At 31.9% G+C, this 18,282-nt stretch overlaps 1 protein-coding gene across 1 annotated transcript; it reads left to right on the forward strand.

Moving 5' to 3' along the window:
• The first annotated feature begins 1,100 nt into the window (after positions 1-1,100).
• PGAP1 (GPI inositol-deacylase) lies at positions 1,101-15,878 on the forward strand. The gene is made up of 17 exons (XM_088266489.1): positions 1,101-1,360; positions 2,268-2,359; positions 2,448-2,581; positions 3,526-3,686; positions 3,899-4,195; positions 5,236-5,406; positions 6,158-6,276; positions 6,699-6,833; positions 7,316-7,466; positions 8,269-8,543; positions 9,672-9,791; positions 10,508-10,747; positions 12,009-12,191; positions 12,791-12,956; positions 13,422-13,996; positions 14,100-14,201; positions 14,943-15,878. Exons 1-17 carry the CDS (start codon positions 1,223-1,225, stop codon positions 15,283-15,285), a joined length of 3,402 nt encoding a protein of 1,133 aa, XP_088122615.1. The 5' UTR covers positions 1,101-1,222; the 3' UTR covers positions 15,286-15,878.
• Positions 15,879-18,282: the final 2,404 nt, after the last annotated feature.

An 18,282-nucleotide genomic window follows, 5' to 3' on the forward strand; every position in this document is an offset into this window, starting at 1 on the left:
ATGCTGATTTCAAGATAATAACTTTATCTGTGACAGTTGTAGCTAATCAACGCATGAGAAGTCTGTTTATTCATCAGGAATGCAGTTTTATTTAATTTTTTTATTTGAGAACCTGTAATTTATACTAATTTATAATTTAGGTTAATTTATATCCTATATAGAGGTATGCGCTATAAACAAACTGTTCTGCAATGACACCAAAGCACATTTACACTGTCAGAAACTGGATTTAATATATTTATGATTTTTCTGTTTCTAGATTGCAGTTACATTTTTAAATTTATGTTTGAAGTAATAAGATTTGATGCTATGAGTAAGCAATAGCGATTTATTCTGCTATGAGCAAGCAATAGAGATTTTTTCTTCTGAATGGGTGGTGCATTTAAAAAAAAAGAGAAGTATTGATATTCTTATTATATACAGGAATATGTCGATTTCACACTACTTAGGTGTGTTGGTTTGAAAAATGGAAATCAAGTTGCTGCGTAGTAGGCTTCATCCTAAAAAATCTGATTCAGAGTCTGCAACACTTAGCACCCATGGGATTTAATGTATCCATGGTAAGTGAAAGTTTATCAAGTTTTTTTTTATTTGCATTATACTAGAAATAAACAAGCTATAGGATGAATCAAATAAACAATTGAATCATTCAACTTGTCCAAAAATATTTTATTTTAGAAAGTTGTTTTCATTATACAAAATATTAAAAGTTAATTTGAGAATTCATGCACATTCCTGCTGCAATTTTCTAGTTATTTTAACAAAAATGGAAATAAATATGGTGACAGCAGTAGAAGCACTTTATAATAAAGTTACAAATTATATTTATAGAACTTAATTTTTTTAAACAAATTTATTTTATTTTATTTTGAGTAATATTGAGTGTAAGGTAAGGCTTCTTACTTTAATTTTATTTTAAAATAACTCTTTTGAAAAGGTATTTCTACTATTTTATTTCTATTTTACTATCTTTATTATTTTTATTTCTACTATCTAAATATTTTCTCCCGGACATCCCGATAACTTTTGGTACCACCTGCATAAGTACCTATTTGTCTATGATCCTCTTTAATTTTTTTTTTAAAAATATCGTTGAATGTCTGTTATCAGATTTTATCCTTGCTTATAGATTAGAAAAATAATGAAAATGTCAGATTGAAAATGAGAACCGTAGTAGTTATGTGAAAATTAATGATTCACTGTTTTAAAAAAATCTGTGAAAATGGCAATTTTTAGTATATTTCAATTTGTTGCCGTCCTAACATTTTCGATTTTTTTAATTGGATTTCTAAATAATTTGTTGACTGATTCGGAAAACGAGTGTGAAATGACATACATGTTTGAATATCCACAGTTTGTTGTAAGATATTTTAAATATTACGCAAACCATTGCAAAATTTTGTATACCAGTATTTAAAAAAAAATTCAATCGTTTATAAATACATTACAATCGAGTGGCTGAACTTTTGTGTCATTCATTTCAAGTTTATGTTGAAAACTAGGCCTATTTAGTTATATACAGTAAACTCGATTTGCCGGGCGTTTCTTGAAAATACTCATATTGAATAAAGAGAAAAATCAAAGACTCACCTCTGAAGAAGATCTTGATGCGAAAACTGTCAAATTTGATTTAATAATGTTTATTCAATAATTTATGAGATCGTACCATCTGGAAGAATACACTGACTTAAAATCCCTAATTAGTTTCGAAGTTCAATACCATTAGAGGATTTTTTCAAAACTCAACATATGTTAACCAAAATTAGATGCATTTTTCTAATAAAACATCTTTTGGCAGTATATTTTCATTGTAGATAAAACAAAAGAACTATATACAAATAATTTAATAATGAAACTTAATTCGGAAAGCATATTTTATATTTTGAAGAAGTAATTATATCCCAAACACGAATCAGGAAATTAGACTATTTTTAAACTATGTAGATGTTGAGTTGATCATGTTTTTAATTTTGAAATAGGAATTTCTCAATATGGGATTTTTGCTTAAACTTTTTTTGCCACCAAGTAAAGAAGTACTATTTCAAGTAATGAATAAAATATGGTTATGAAAATATGTCAGGAATCAAATGTATATTAAAATTACTTCCATATATTAATTAGTTTTAATAAATATGGTTAAAATATATCATTATATAATTTGTATTTGTTGGAAACTGTTTATTAATGATTTTTACTTTCACCCCAATAATTTAAACCTCTACTATTAATACATTGATACTAAAACATATTTTTCTTAATTATTTTAGAAAATAAAGGTTCCCGATAATGAAATGTATCCCCAATATGGCCTATATGCATATAGTGAAGGAAGGTTTACGGAAAAAGCTAGGAAAATGAGGTTTAATTATGAGAATAATAATTGTTTTTATATTATTTATTATACTATTCAACCTTTCGGCTTCATGTAAATATTATATGTTTTCCAGATTTAGTGGTATACCCGTACTATTTATCCCGGGAAATGTCGGAAGTTATAAGCAAGTTAGATCACTTGCTTCAGTCGCTCTTCGGAAAGCTATTTCATCACCTAAGTATTATTTCCATTTTGACTATTTCACCGGTAAGTTATCAGCCAAATAATTAAGGCTTTATTCTGCTATCCTCAAAAAGAAAGGAACTATCCCCAAAAAGTGAAATGTTTACAAATAAATGTAAAATAAATTGCATACAAATAAAACTGAAATATTTTAGCTGTTATTTCTCACAAGCCAAAATTATTATGTATCGTAGAACGGGACTACTTGAACTTTGAAGTGTTACTTGAGCCCAGTACAAAAAAAAAAATCTGTATTTGGTCTACAATAATGAACGTATAAGTGTCACCTGTCAGGGAAACAATGAATCATGTCGATACGTTCATTATTGTAGACCAAATACAGATCTACATATTTTTTTCATACTGGGCTCAAGTAACACATCACAGTTCAAGTAGCCCCGTTCTACGGTACTATATTTTATTATTTTCAATGATATGTATTAACACACTTAAAACAGGAGTTTTTTATGCCTGCGGACCGCTGGTGACGAGATTTGATAACTATGCGCATATAGTTTAGACCTTAACAAAGAGATTGGTATTTAATATTCATATAAAAACATTAAATAATTCCTTCCATTCTGAATTTGAAATGAGGCCGTCGCAAAGGGTAAAAATACCTTTCCCATCCGTAGAATGATAAACATGGGATTCATGTGGTTCGCGATATATTTTTTTATTGTTCCGACTTATAACCTGTGGCTACCTTATTTCATGACCATATCGCAAAAATATACCACCCTAAAAATATATCTACTTAGTTCCATCTATTTAGTTATATCAACTCATTCTGGTTTTTTATTTATTTGGTCAGTATTTGCGTCATGTCAAAACATCTTTTTTTTCAATGTCTGAATTCTTCATCTGGGTATATTAAATTTATTAAAAATTAAAATCAGTATGTTGATGTAGGTTTTAAAATAATATTACTTTATTTTAACTTAATTTTTTTGTGTTTACCTTTTTAGTGGACTTTAATGATGAAAAATCAGCATTGTTTGGAGGTATACTCAATCGACAAACTAAATTTGCTTCCAATTGTTTGCAAGCAATTTTAAATTTGTACCAGACCAATTTTAGATTAGAGGGACCAAAACCAACCTCAGTTATAGTTATCGGTCATTCCATGGTGAGCTGTTTTTCTTAATAATGATCCCAATTACCTTAATCCAAGAATAATATTATTGATTACTTTCTTCATCCTATCACTATTTATTATTCTACTTAAATTTCAATTACACATAGTTTTGTATATGTCCGCAATTAAAGTTAAGTTTTTCACATCATGTTGTTGCATATCATTCTCGTAAATATTTCTTTACAGTTAATTTTCTTTTTTAGGGAGGAGTCATTGCTCGAGCACTACTAACTTATCCCGAAAATCGGAATATTGTGAACTTAATTCTGACATTAGCATCCCCGCATGAAATGCCGGTGCTAAATCTGGATTACTACTTCAAACGGTTTTATAATCAAATAGAGGAGCAGTGGGCTTTAAAGGCAATAAACATCACTAATATTGCCCCCAGTTCAAAGATGTGGAAAAATAAAGTTTTTATAACAATCGGTGGCGGCGCTAGAGACTTGCTGGTTCCATCTGACCTGACTTCATCAGCTCACAGTGACATTAGTACATTGGTATGTTAATTAAATCATGTACATATTGAATAATGAAGGGTTTCTTTGCCGTCTCTCCAGCCCTACTTATTTTTTATGTTAATTTTATCTGATATAAAACACATGTTTAAATTTTTAGTATATAATTTTTATGCCATGAAAATTCTGTTTTAAACATATCAACTACATCGATTTTGTCTAATTTATTTTTCTAGTTAAATTATTACATGCACATTGTTTATGGGGTTGATATATATCGCGCACTCCTTTCAAGAACGTCATAAATCAAAAAACTTGATTTTTCAGGAGAACGTTTTTAAAGTTTAAAAAGAAATCACAGTGCATTAAAAATAAACATCAAGCTACTTATTGAACTTTTTACTGTGCAACAGATCTTTTTAGGTAAAACCTGAAGGTTTTTTCTCCATTTGAAAAATATTTAGTATATTTAAAAAATTATTAAACAATAGCTTTTCATCAAAATGCAAAAACAACATTTTCTGCCCTGTAGCGGGTAAATATTAAGTTAAAAATATGCCGCTTTTGCTGGTATATAGTACATTTTCTAGGCATTCCGAAAACACGCACAACTCAAAATTCACAATTTTTGATTTATGACGTTCTTGAAAGGAGTGAGCGATATATCACAATATTAAACTTTATGGTTCTGATCTGATCGCCTTTCCTTCAAGGAATTCACTGTCTATTTAAATCCTCAGTTTAATGCAATACCCTATGCATTAATGAGAACAGGTAAAAGGAAGATAGAGAAGATATTTTAATGTTTTCTTTTCTTCTTTGTTGAATAAACATAAAATATTGGGGTTTTTTTGTAGTTTTAAACAATACCAACATAAACATAATTTTACATGTATATTATGAAATTAGATAATATACAATGGTACATTGTATATTATGAAATTAGATAATTATTATCATGCTGTTTTTTTATATATCTTGTGCATCTTTTGAGTATGACTACACTTCCCTATGAAAATTTTATATTTGAAAGGAATACGTAGTTGCTGATTGATCAACAGATTATATTTATTTCATTTCAGACAACATCCATTCCCGGAGTTTGGCTCTCGACTGATCACCTTTGCATTGTGTGGTGCAAACAGCTTGTATTGGTATTAAATAGATTTCTTTTCGGAATCATCAATCCATCCACCAAACAGTTGACTGATGAAACTTCTCATATTGTTAATATGGGAAAGCACTACTTGGAGGTTTGTAAAATTGCAGTTAAACTGAAATAAAATATTAGTGAAATGCATTTTATCATTATTGTCTACCTGTAAATGGCACAGTGCTGTTTTATTTATGATTTATTACAGTTTTTTTTATTAATAACAAATTCCAAAAAAAAAATAAAATAAAATATTTTAGATAATGTATATTAACACTAGATAACTAAACATTCGTCCACGCGACGACGCCCTTCTCCGAAAAAGTCAAGTGCACTTCCCTGCACCCCGCACCCGCCATGCTTTGTTTACGGAATAGTGATTTGTTACATGTCTCTTACATTCATTCCTAATAAACCAAACTTAGGTGTCATGTAACCAGTTACTATTTTTTATAAATACTTTTGATAAATATCACTATTTTAATTGCATAGTCCGCCTGACGAATGTTTAGTTACTATCTATCTACAAATATATTATTACGGGGCTCGGATATAGGTAATTATAACTCGTAATTAGGATGCAATCGGTTTATTCAACAGGTCGCCATGACAGTACAATGACAAGTGTGTGCAGTCCTCCCTGCCTCAATCTCATAAGGGATAACGTAAACATTCCCCACGTACACCCCGCCCTGCCCCTAGCAGGCGCTTGGGGTCATAGTTCATGTTGCTAGAATTATTGCGCCGTAACATTATTTTAGTTATCTAGGGTTAACACTTTGTGGAATCTCAAATTCATCAGATTTTTTTCCTGGTTTACACTTTTTATAGCATTTTACACTGTTTTATAGGTTGGCCACAGTAAGGAACCATCTTACTACAATAACCCCGCAGATTTTGTACCTGATGGAATTTGGCATGAAGATAACAGAAGAAGCTACTCGTTTACTCACGACAAAGGTGTTATGAAGTAGGTGGAACCTGATGTTTTCAAGGACTTATTATCTTCATTAGTTCAGTGATTATTACATGCTGCAGATGCTTTGAGAAAAGCTATTTCATCATCTTAATTCCTCTTTCATACTTCACTTCATCGATATCAAACATATTCCACTCCTTTATCCGAGAATCTGGAGTACAAGACTTAATCAAATTGAGGCAATGTCCTACGCACCATTTGCATGCGGATAAGGAAAACGTACACTTTCAAAAACATATCTCTTTTGGGATGAATCATCGACATCTCATCAAGTCATGTTTGAACTACATAAACTGTGGGAGCAAAGGTTGAAATATTTTAATTTTGATCATTGTTCTCTGAGAACTTTTATACTGAGATTTATGGGTATGTCCTTGTATTGCGTGAATGCCAACTTATTTCTTATATTACAGGCCACACTATTACATGATACGCCTTGTGGACTTGCCGAATTATGAAGAGGTATCTTTGGAAGCTGTGGATGTTGAAGACAAAGATTGGCTGTTTGGTTGTCAAGCTAAATATGTGCACGGACAATTTAGGATCTGGTAAGCTCAATTCTACAAGTGAATATCTTCAGATGAAAATCACTCTGTTTACCATCGTTGTCCACCTCCGTAGTATAATGGTCAGCACCCTCAGCTACCATACTGGAGGTCCCGGGCTCGATTCCCAGGGGGGGGGGTCAAAAAAATATAAGTGAATTTTTCACTCCAATGCTTATTCAATATTACCCTGGACTGGCACCGGGGGGCTGATCACCTTTTCTTTATGTGTTAATGATCAAGATAACACCGCATTTATATAATGCAGTGCCCTATGCACCATTGGGTGTGGATGAGGGTTTTAAAATTAAATTAAAAATTATCATATTACAGGGAGTAAAACAATCAGCAATTCCACTCAAACAATTTTCAGATTTTATATCAGTTTTTTGTGTATTATAATATTTTACTGTTTTTTATAGAATTTAAGGAATTGAGTTGATTTAAAAACTTGAATTGTTTTATTTTCATTAAAAACTTTTCAGTATGAATGGTCGTCATTTATCTGGGCACGGGTACTGGGCAGCTTCTAAGCAGGGAAAGAGGAGGTTGGCCACATTGAATCTGAAGGTTCTGCGCACCTCCTACCCTCAGTGGACACATGTCATTCTTAGAGTTTCCCCAACACATAAAAAGGTAAGTCTTTGTTATTTTTCATTTTAAGAAAATATAAAGGTTTCAGCAACAAACAAAAAATAAATCAATGAAGGTGGGAAAAATTCCAAGTGAAGTATTACAAAATCAGGTTTTTAATCGCTTATCTATGTATTTTGTGTCTCTTTTATCTAATCAGATAACCATTTGAGGTTTATACAAGGTACAATTTTATTTTTTTTAAATGCAAATTTGTACCCTCAGATCATAATGAATTTAAAAATAGTTATCCTAAACACAAAGTATTAAAAAAATAAATGTATTGGATTGTTTTGTTTTACTAAGTCCCTTAGGTCAGCTTCTACCCGGCTCATAATTTTTTTTCACTATTTTTCTCCTAATACAGCATAAAATCAGACGGTTTAAACATTTGTTGCATTAGCTGCATGAGGTGACATTGTCAAAAAAACGATCTCTTCACACATTATTAAAAATTAAAAAAGATAAATATATAAATAAATAGAAAATATGTTTTAAAGTTTCGGGATTCACTTTGTGGTATGACATGATTAAATTACAAATTAAACCCTTGTTTTTTACCACTTGAGTATTATATTTTGTTACAACTAATTTTGGAGGCTATAGAGGCTTCCATGTACAAGTATAAATGTAAACTTTTATTATTTAGAATATAATTTATATTTATACCTGTTGATGAAAGCATGTTTAGCTTCCGAAACTAGCAACAAAATATAACACTCAAGTGGTAAAAAACTAGTGTTTTATTTGTAATTTAAAAACATAATACAAAGTTTTCAAATTGTATGTATTTCTTTGACCTTAGGTTCAAGTGAATATAGACATCCACGGCAAAGATTCACGCACTGTTGAAGCCAACATTCCAGCGATGTACAATCCGGTGAGAAGGTCCATCATATCGGAGACTGAACCCAATGCGGTGAGGTACAACATCACCCTCCCCGGCCTCAAAATGCTGTACCAAGCGTACTCCCTTTATGTGACCCCAAAAGGAAGGTGTGATGGGGAAGTGACACATCACGCGAGTGCAAAGTTGTTTGTTCCATGGGCAGATGGACACGAAGTGTACCATTTCTTCACGTAAGTGAATACCCTTATCATTATACCTTTTGTGAATATAAATTTTTTTTAATATATTTTGGACGGGTGTTTTTTACAGGATTTGATAATTATGTACAAATAGTTAAGATCTTAATAATGCGATTGGTACATAATTTTCATATAAAAACATTAAATATGTGATTCCTTCCTTTCTGACTTTGAAATGAGGCCGGTGCAGAAGGTAAAAATACCCTTCCCATCCTTAAGCATCAATCGACCGAACAGGAAGAGATACCTTTCCCGTCCATAGTGTGTTAATATTTATTAGCTGCCTTAGAAAATTCTCCTTGCTTATTATGTACGTACATATAAGGATTTATAGCATATTTAGTTTATATGTCTTAAAAATAATAGTAGATGTGTATATTTAACAATAAATTTATAAGGTTGACCCCTAAAAACAATACAATAGACACAATGGATTCAATATCTTATATCAATCAAGATTTTTCGCATAGGTCGTTTATTTGTCTTATTTTTCTTGTCATATTTTCTAAATAAATATTGAACGTTAACTCAAAAATAGGACTAAATTTGAAACACTTTTTTTACATTTCAAAAGAGAGTTGGGTTAAAGTCTCTTCATTTTACCCCTCTCTTGTAAATGAAAGTATGGATGAGAAAAATGTCCCAGTCCCTTGAGCTTTTTTATATCAAAGTTGACAGTCGACTGGGATGCAAAAAAGAAATCCACCTATTTACCATATACGATCTGATTTTCAGCGATGTTTCTTTAATTTTCAAATATTATTGTAAATGTTCATTTCATGAGTGAAATTTAATTTTAAAAAAAATAAAATAATTTAAAGGTTTTTTTTTTCATTTTTCTTTAATACATTTAGGCATGTAATGTATTCTATTGACTTAAATAGTGGATTAATTCACTTATCCGTTTGTACTGACACCAAGTATTTAAAAGTTTTTGTTTAAAATAATTTTGGAGGGAATAATTTTCTAAATTCAAATTATTGATAGTTTTGTCCGAAATATCTTTGAAGGTTTAGAAATTTTGTAATTTTTTTTTAAATAATGGCACAATTTAAATTATAATTGTCTGAGCTTTTAGCGTGTTGTTTAAACAAATCTGTATTTTTAAAATGATTTCAGTAATACTCAACAATCACCAATGCGAGTCAGACTGCTAAAGGGAAGTCCAAACCTGAGGAACGTCACGCAGTACCCGAGTATTGAATTGTCTCTCGATCCTCAATGTACTTACAGTGTCAGGTATTAAAAAAAATTGATACATTTAGAAATGATTAGACGATAGAATTTAAGTATAAAGACTGCAATGTCTGAAATAACGAAGTTCCATTTTAATTCCTCATTACCATGTTCTAATTTTACTTAGTATCCTGTTTTTGTATTTTTCTATCCTTAATTCCTTGTTTAATTTTAGTATGATTAGTACTATTTATGTATAAATTTAACTTGTTTTTTATTGTATACATTTATTTAAATCACAATTTTAAACGTGTTTTTTTTTTAAATTGCATAGACCAAGCCACCTTGTGTGTCTTGTCGGTAGAGTTCTTTTTGAATACATTTTTCAAAACAAACATTAAAAAATATATGTTTATATTACAATTAGGTTTCCATTTTGAACTCACACAAAATTGAATCAAATAATATTTATTTTAATTTTAATGTCACTTGGTAAATATTACTTTTTCTTAAAATTAATTGTGATACATTCCGCATCATTTCAAAACATTTTCATTGTTTGAAAATGGTGAGGAATGCATTGAAACATGTGTCACAATGGATTTCAAGAAATAGTTGTATTTACCAAGTGAAATTTAAATTAAAATACATAGATATTACCTCAAAGTGGCTCCCGAATCAATTACTCAAATTATTCACTTATATTGATGTAAATACATAAATACCACATATTGTAAGAGAACAGGATTATAAAACGTCTACGGTAACTGTGATTCCAGTATTGCCCCATACCCGTATGACGCACTGGGCCAGCTGACCCGCCACTACGCGACCTCTCTGCCGGCCTACGTGGCCAGTCTCGTGCTGCTGGTCTTGCGTCACTGGTCCACGTCCATGGAGTTGGGAACATCGAACCCCAATTACATTGGCTCCTCCTCGTTCCATTCGGCGCTCTGCAGCGAACACGTTAAGCCGTATTACCTCATCTTGTCAGCACGATTGGGTACCATGCTTTTTTCGTGAGTATCATCTTAACCCTCTTTATAAAGTAAATGCTAGATAATTCCAGAAATATAATAATTATAATACTGACATACATACAATAAATATAAAACTCAGATCGTCTCAGTGATTATTCATTCAATTTTTTTTTTTTTTAAACTTTTTAAAAAAAAATGGAATTTATAGTAAATCTGCAAAATTTAACACATTGTTGTTGGGCAGTTTTGTTCATCAACCTTGACCCTAATTATACTCAGACGACAGTCTGCCGCCCAACCCTCAGTATACTAATCACAAGTAACCGCAAATCCAATTCTGATCTGTACAGTGTTTTTTGGCGTCTCTTGCTCTCTACCAAAAGTAAGCAAATAGAACGCTTATAAGCATCTCGTGCTCTCTACCAACAGTATGGAAAAGACGCTTTTAAGCATTTCCTACAAAACTGTGTTAATTAATAACAATAAAAAAGACGAAAGCGGAGGTATGAAAGAGAAGCGAGTTGAAGAAAGTTATTTCTTCCATAGTCGGACTGATACCAAGTGTTCACATAATCTCAAATTATTTAACCCTTGATTAATGTTGATATTGTAATGACAAAAATTATGAAATGAATCTATTACCAATATGCCTAAGTTACTGATTTTAATTCAACCCTTTACTTTTTTACTAAACGAAAAATACAAATTTCTTTTTTTGCCAAAATAAATGTAAGAGAAATATGTGAGATCCAAGACGTCGTTAGGTGGGGAAGACAACGAAAACGATAACGGTAAACGCAAGTGAGGAGAATGGAACCAACCAGACTCCCCCACATTACACTGCACAGCCATTGCTGAAGTAGACTACTCCCGGGCAGACCGCCAAAGAGATGGATTGACAGCTGTGAATCATCATCGCAGGCTAATACCTCTTAAAAACAGGCCTTAAGGCCTACACCAAGAAGAAGAAGATTATAACCAATTTACAGTGTCAACACAATATTTTTAAACTGTTTTAACTGTAAAGATTACGCTGGGCTCGGGCCATTCTGTCACAGATTTTAGCCTTCGGAAAGAAAGTTAAATGACAAATCGAATTTATATTGTTATTGGTGGCCCCAACTTACTTAAACCATATCCGCTCTCTATGTGTAGCATATGGAGTCCACAAACTGTCTCCGGGCTTTTCTGTCGGCTGCCAGGTCCCTTGCATCCTCCCAAGTCAGGTCGAGGTCAAGAAGCCATAAATATGGATATAATTCTTAATAAGTATTACATGTACCTGTTTATTTCCTTTCAGCATCGTTCCTTCCCTGAACAAGCTGCCTCCCGTCCTGGGGGTTGGCTTCACTTCCTCGCAGACCTTCCTGGTGCTGCCCGTGGTGCTGCACCTGGTGGCCCTGGGGGCTCTGCACCTCCTCGGAGCTGCTTGCTGGGGGCTTCTCATTTTCTCCGGCCAGCTGGCACACAAGATTCTGCTCAGGTCAGACAACTCAAAATAACGAGAAAATTCAATACCTTTTGTGTCCTTATTTATTTCTTCCATTTAAAACTGGGGTTGTGGTCCCGTGGTTAGTGTCGCGGACTCTTGAGTCAGAGTTTCTTGGTTCGAACCCACTGTACCACAGTATGATACCTATTTCTTATAATGAGCTGCTCAGGCTCACAGAAATTCTATAAAAAAAAGCATTTTTGTAAATAATAAAATCACAAATATTTATTTTTATTTATGAAAAAAAAAGTTAATTTCAAGTTTTGTGTTTTCGCTTTATTTTTTGACATCTCGACATAGACGAAGAAGAACATGGAAGTCTGGGCATTTAAAGGGCTTGTGACCGTCTTAGGCTTGGTTGAATGACCACTTGGTTAAGTTGTACACACATGTAACAAATTCACCAATAATTGACAACCACACTAATCAAATCTTCGATTCTTCTTGATACATATACACTTAAACCAGCCTATGACGGTTGTAAGCCTTGTAAATCCCCAGACATTCATATTCTTCTTCATCTATGTTGAGATATCAAAAAGTTCTTTAAAATATTTATACATATTGCATATTTTAATATGCATTTACAGACTGATAGCTGTTGGTAGGAGTGGTGGGGGTGCCCGCTTGTGGGAATGGGCAGCCGGGGGGCTGCGCAAGGCCCCAGGAGCCGGCGGGGCCCTGCTAGTGGCTCTGGCCACTGGGTCCTGCGGAGCTGTGGCCCTCGCTGCAGGAGCCGCTTTTTACTTCTTCCTTGTAAGTGCCACCATTACATATTACCTTGGCCCAATGATCAGGGCAGTGCTTTCTTATTTCAAATTATTTCTACACATCATTAAACCCAAATTATTTGGTGCATTATAAAAATCAAGCATGCAAAATGATAATTGACTTCTCGCCGTTTGCACGTAATAGCAAATTTTCATTACGTATGAATATTATTTTTTTCACATTCAAGGAAGGAGTCAGGTTGCATCTCAAAAAAAATGTTATGGATAGGAAATATTTTTATTTTTTACATTGACTACATTGCTGTGTTAACCACCGGAGGCTTTATAAGGATGCTGACTATGTATAGATTCATCCGAGTATATTTCGCTTCTGATATTTATTTATTTATAAAACTTCTTATCCATAATATATGTATGTTGGCAGGTTTTTTTATGGTTTCAAATTTGATTTCCATTTTATCTATCTTCAAAATGCACTTTCAACTTCCAGCTTACAAAAATGTATGAAGACTATTTAGAAGATTTGGTGTATAAAACCATAGCAAAAGTTGCTAAAAAATTCAGAGGGGGAAAGTCAGACGAGACTACAGAATCTGACGAAGAAATGAAAAAATCCAAAGCGGCTAGTACAACGGATGTGATCGAAGGCAACTTAAAAAGCATTGAAAGCGGAGATCCTAAACAAGTAGAAACCAGTGACCAGGCAGTAGAAAATGCAAAAATTGAATCTGTAGAAAGTATTCAAACAAAAGACGTGGAAAATGTGGAAAATGTTTTGAATGACGAGGAAAATAAGGGAGAGTCAGGAGATTCTGTTGACCTTAGGATTGGGAGAACCAAAAATGAGTTGAGGGAGGAAACCCCCGGTTCTGAAGAAGTTATGGAAAAAGCAACAGAGAAATGTAAATCCCAAAAATCAGAACAAATAAAAACTAAATTTGAAAGGAAAATTGAAGAGAATTTCTCTTTAAATCCCATCCATTTTCATTTTGCTATGTTCTTTCTGTGGTGTCTTGTCACACTCCTGAATGTTCCTGCACTACTCACCTGGGCTCATAATTACAAGTAAGCTTATATCATTATAATTAAAAATTGTACTATTTGATGTACAATTAATCAATATAAAAGAGAACATGAACTTGATATAAAATTATTGTTATTTTTTTAGATTCAATAAAATGTTAGAGCCGGACCCGTCTTACATTCCCGGTTTGATAATGTGTACAAGTGCAGCTATTCTTTGGCAAATTGACGCTCCTAAACCAAACATGTAAGATTTTTTTTGTTTTATTTAAAAATGTGTTTACCAATTCCAATTCAATATTATTCTTTAAATGTAAAAATAGCTTTTTCATGCTTCAAAATATTGTTTAAAATGAGTTAAAGAAAGAATAGTATGTATGTATGAAGTTGCTGTTTGCAAAATTTGAATTCTACAGTAAAGGAGTTTTCGAAATATTTTCTAAAATACTGTTAATCATTTTAAAAAACACAGATTTTAATATTATTGAACTTCGTTTTTAGTTTGCTCAAAAAATGTTTACAGTCTGAAATGTAGCTATTTATGTTAACTTTATTCTATCATCAATAACTCATTTTTAGATTTAGGTAAGTAATTCTAAGTTTGCTTCTTATGTTAAGTTGACATATTTTTTATTAGAGACTTCGTCATGATACTTTCATCATCTCCCAATAAAAAATTTTCCAATATTTTTATTTTTGTTTTATCGGTTGCATAACTGTTCACAACTCATGTTTGAATAAAAATTCACCATATTTCAACTACATAGTCCATTGGGACATTGCTGCTGTCAATTTGATGACACTTGCCAATGAATGATAATCCTATTTTATCACCCCTTTTTTTTTAAAAGAAAAGAGTAATGTTAGTGTTTTTATTAAATTATTATTTTATTACCCTTGTGTATATAGTTTTTTATGCAGTGGAAAGATACACGTTTTGTATTTTTTATATCCTTCATTATTAAGGTATGGCATTTTTTTATTGCAGAAAGTATTACGGTCTCATCGGTAAAATGTTGTACGTCACATCGGTTGTGATAATAATGATAACACCCATGGCACTATTCCGATTGAAATATCTTCTCTCCGCCATGTTTGCCATGATCACGCTGCATCAGCTGTTTTCCGTACCCATAGAAGCGAGTGCCGAAGAATCCAACGATCCGAGTAGCTCTACACCTGTTGATCCAGAGCCATCCTCTACTACTGAGCAAAACCAACAAGTACCTACGGAACCGACCCACGGGCATAAAATTGCTTCATCACTGCTCGAAGAAGAAGATAGTTTAGAAAAAATCAGAATTTTAAAAGAAAAACTGGAGTCTGAATGAAAAACAAACAAATAGTCAATTTAACACTTTACCAAATTTTGTTTTAAGTTTTTTTTTTACTGTTGTTTTCTTAATTATCAAATTAACCAAATTCAACCAATTATTTAAGAGATTAATCAAATTTAATTTTTAAATCTGTGGATTGTACTTTGTAAAATTCAATTTTAAATGTTCAACATGTTGATTGCCACAGTATTATTTCAAGGATACTGTGGGGACCGGGGCAGTGGCAAAGTAAAACTACCTTTGAGTTGCTTTTTTAACACCAGCGGCCACTATAGATTTACCTAGCGGGAATTTGTGGTACTTACCTATAAGCTGCTAATCTATTGGCGTCTATAAGGTGTCCAGTGTAGAAACATAAACATGACCATTATGACAGCCGGCGCACTTCAAAGTAATTAAATACCCGTACTATGACGGACACTTCATAAAACCCTTTCATTTTGTATAAAAAATATTTAAAAACAAATTATACTTTTTTGACAATACATAATTGGTTGGATTATGGGTTAATAAAAGCAGAAATCTAATGTTGACTTTACTGGTAATTTCCTTTATTAGAATCTTAGAGTTCATGGATTGAAAAAAAATCATTTTAACTGAAAATTATTTTGCAATATATGTATTAGAATCTGTTATTGAATATTTCAAAATATCAAAAACAGGAATTCTTGCTCAATTATGTATCAAATTGTATTATGTTATGTTTTTTTAGTTTATTGTGATCAGTAGATCAACGAGTTTTAAAAATTTAGTTAAAATATTTTTTCAACCATATATATAGATAAAACAGTGTTAACATATTATTAAAAACATCAATTTAGCATTGTAATATTTCAGTATTATGTGATTAGTCTGATAGTAACATAACATTTTTTATTCGAGTATTTTTTAACTGACAAATATAGTCAATAACTTTCTTCTAATATATACATTTGTAATAGAAAGTTATTATTTAATGGCTAATGTGGCTATACACAAGAAAAATGGTTAACACATTCTACTAAGCCGAGCTAAAAATGATCTCATAGGTATTCCGAGATAATGAAATATCCTCGAGACAATATTTCAAGTCATCTGTCACCAGACACTAATAGGTACCTAACAGAGTGCTATGGTGGGAACTAAAGTGCTAATTTTAATTGAAGTTGTTTGGTTAGTGTTGCCAACTAGATGGAGTAAAAATTAACATAGTTCAAGTATATGGTGGAATTTTCTCGCTACTGGCTTATGTGTGAATGTTATATCTCAAAATAGAGTCAGTCATCGGAATGTCTTAGTGGGTTCAGTGCCGGACCTACGTATATAAGTTAACTAGCACAAGCACCCCACGCACATGCTTACAAGAGAGGGGAGAATAATATATTTGTATTCATTTATAATCTGTTATATTCTAGTCCCTTTTCAGTGAACATCGCAGTTGTCCTTGTGTAAATGCCACTTTATGATATGTAGTTTATACATAAATACCCATTATTTTCAGAATTTGTACAATGCCATCACTTATCATTAAAATAAATATTGTATAACATTAATCATGCTAGTCATTCTTGCATTTATCTGCAAATAAACATACTTATGAATTATCCAGGGATGTAGATACATAGTTAGAATTTATTTGATGATGCGAATGGTTTATCTTCATAGTGTATTGGTTATAGCATTTTGCTACCATATACATACAAGATCTCGGTCTTTTGGCTCCCCTGGACTAGCACCTGAAGTGCTGGACTAATCGCCTTGCCATATAATTTACAATTTCAAAAAACTGCATTGATCCAATGCAGTGGTGTCCTATACATTATAGGCTGCATAAAAAAGTTACAAGATGTAAAAAATTGTGCAACATTACTGTAAAATGCTCTCTTTAATTTAATAAAACACATAATCCTTTTGTTTATATGGTATGTTATTCGAAATTGAAGGAACTGAAATTCAAATATTTGAAAATTCATAGTTTTTTTTGCTTATTTCCCATTTATAGTGTGCAGTGATGTGCTAAAAATCCTTCATTTTATATTTTTATTTCTTTATTTATCTAAGGTACATTCAATACAAACTATTTTTTTACACTTAATTTACATCATTTATTTTTAGATGTTACATTAAACAAAATATTTATTTTTATACTCTTTTTAGAATTCAGCGAATAGTAAAAAAGTAAACAAGTGTTATTAATTTATTTTATATGTTAAATGCATTGTTAACCTTGTGGTATGGTAATATAACATTCTCATTATCATTCATCGTTCAAATCGTTTTAAGTGGTACAGTAGAATCGCGATATAAGTAATCGCGATATATCGAAAAATGACGTATATCGAAAAAAAAAACAAATTTATTCCCTAAAACTAATTTTTCATACAAAAATGCATCTATATAACGAAATCCCGTTATTATGTATAACAAAATCACTTTTGTCCCGTACGAAAAAGTGCCAATACATTTAAGTAAATTTATAACAAATAAAAAATGTTATGATAAAAATATTTCAAAGCCGCGCCGCCACGCGCCGCCACGGCGCCGCGCGGAAATAAAAAATGTTAAGATAAAATTATTCAAGCCGCGCCGCCGCACCATATGCCTTATGGCGATTTTTAAAAGTAATTCAATACAATATCCCATCAGCTTGAGTAATTAGTAATTAGAGTCAATGAGTCAGTGAAATGATTTACTTTAGCAATAATAATTCTTTAGTTGTGTCGCCTACTTTCAAAATCCGCTAGATCCAGTTTTAAAAGATTTTAAAATAAATACTCTATCGGAATGCCAGTTGTGGGTTTTATTGTTCAAAAATTTTAAATACTTGAAAACCCCGCTAAAAAATACTTAAAAACAGCGTTGTATTTCAAATTCCGATATATTCATGAAACTTGCCTTCTGACCCATATCGGTCAATCAGAGAGCGGAGATAGGTCAAAAGTTAAGATGACGTCATTATCGATTTGTGTCTCGTGTTTTTTTTGAGTACTGAAAAACTTTCCAAAAAAATGG

The sequence above is a fragment of the Brachycentrus maculatus genome, unplaced genomic scaffold, assembly GCF_059751285.1.
Source record: "Brachycentrus maculatus isolate JH-2025_06_01 unplaced genomic scaffold, ASM5975128v1 h1tg000269l, whole genome shotgun sequence".
Lineage (NCBI taxonomy): Eukaryota > Metazoa > Arthropoda > Insecta > Trichoptera > Brachycentridae > Brachycentrus > Brachycentrus maculatus.

Coding starts and splice junctions, on each gene's coding strand:
- PGAP1 (XM_088266489.1), top strand. CDS start 1,223: ATGGCAATTTTTAGTATATTTCAATTTGTTGCCGTCCTAACATTTTCG. Junction 4,196..5,235: donor ACAGTGACATTAGTACATTG/GTATGTTAATTA, acceptor ATTTCATTTCAG/ACAACATCCATTCCCGGAGT. Junction 13,997..14,099: donor ACCTGGGCTCATAATTACAA/GTAAGCTTATAT, acceptor TTATTTTTTTAG/ATTCAATAAAATGTTAGAGC.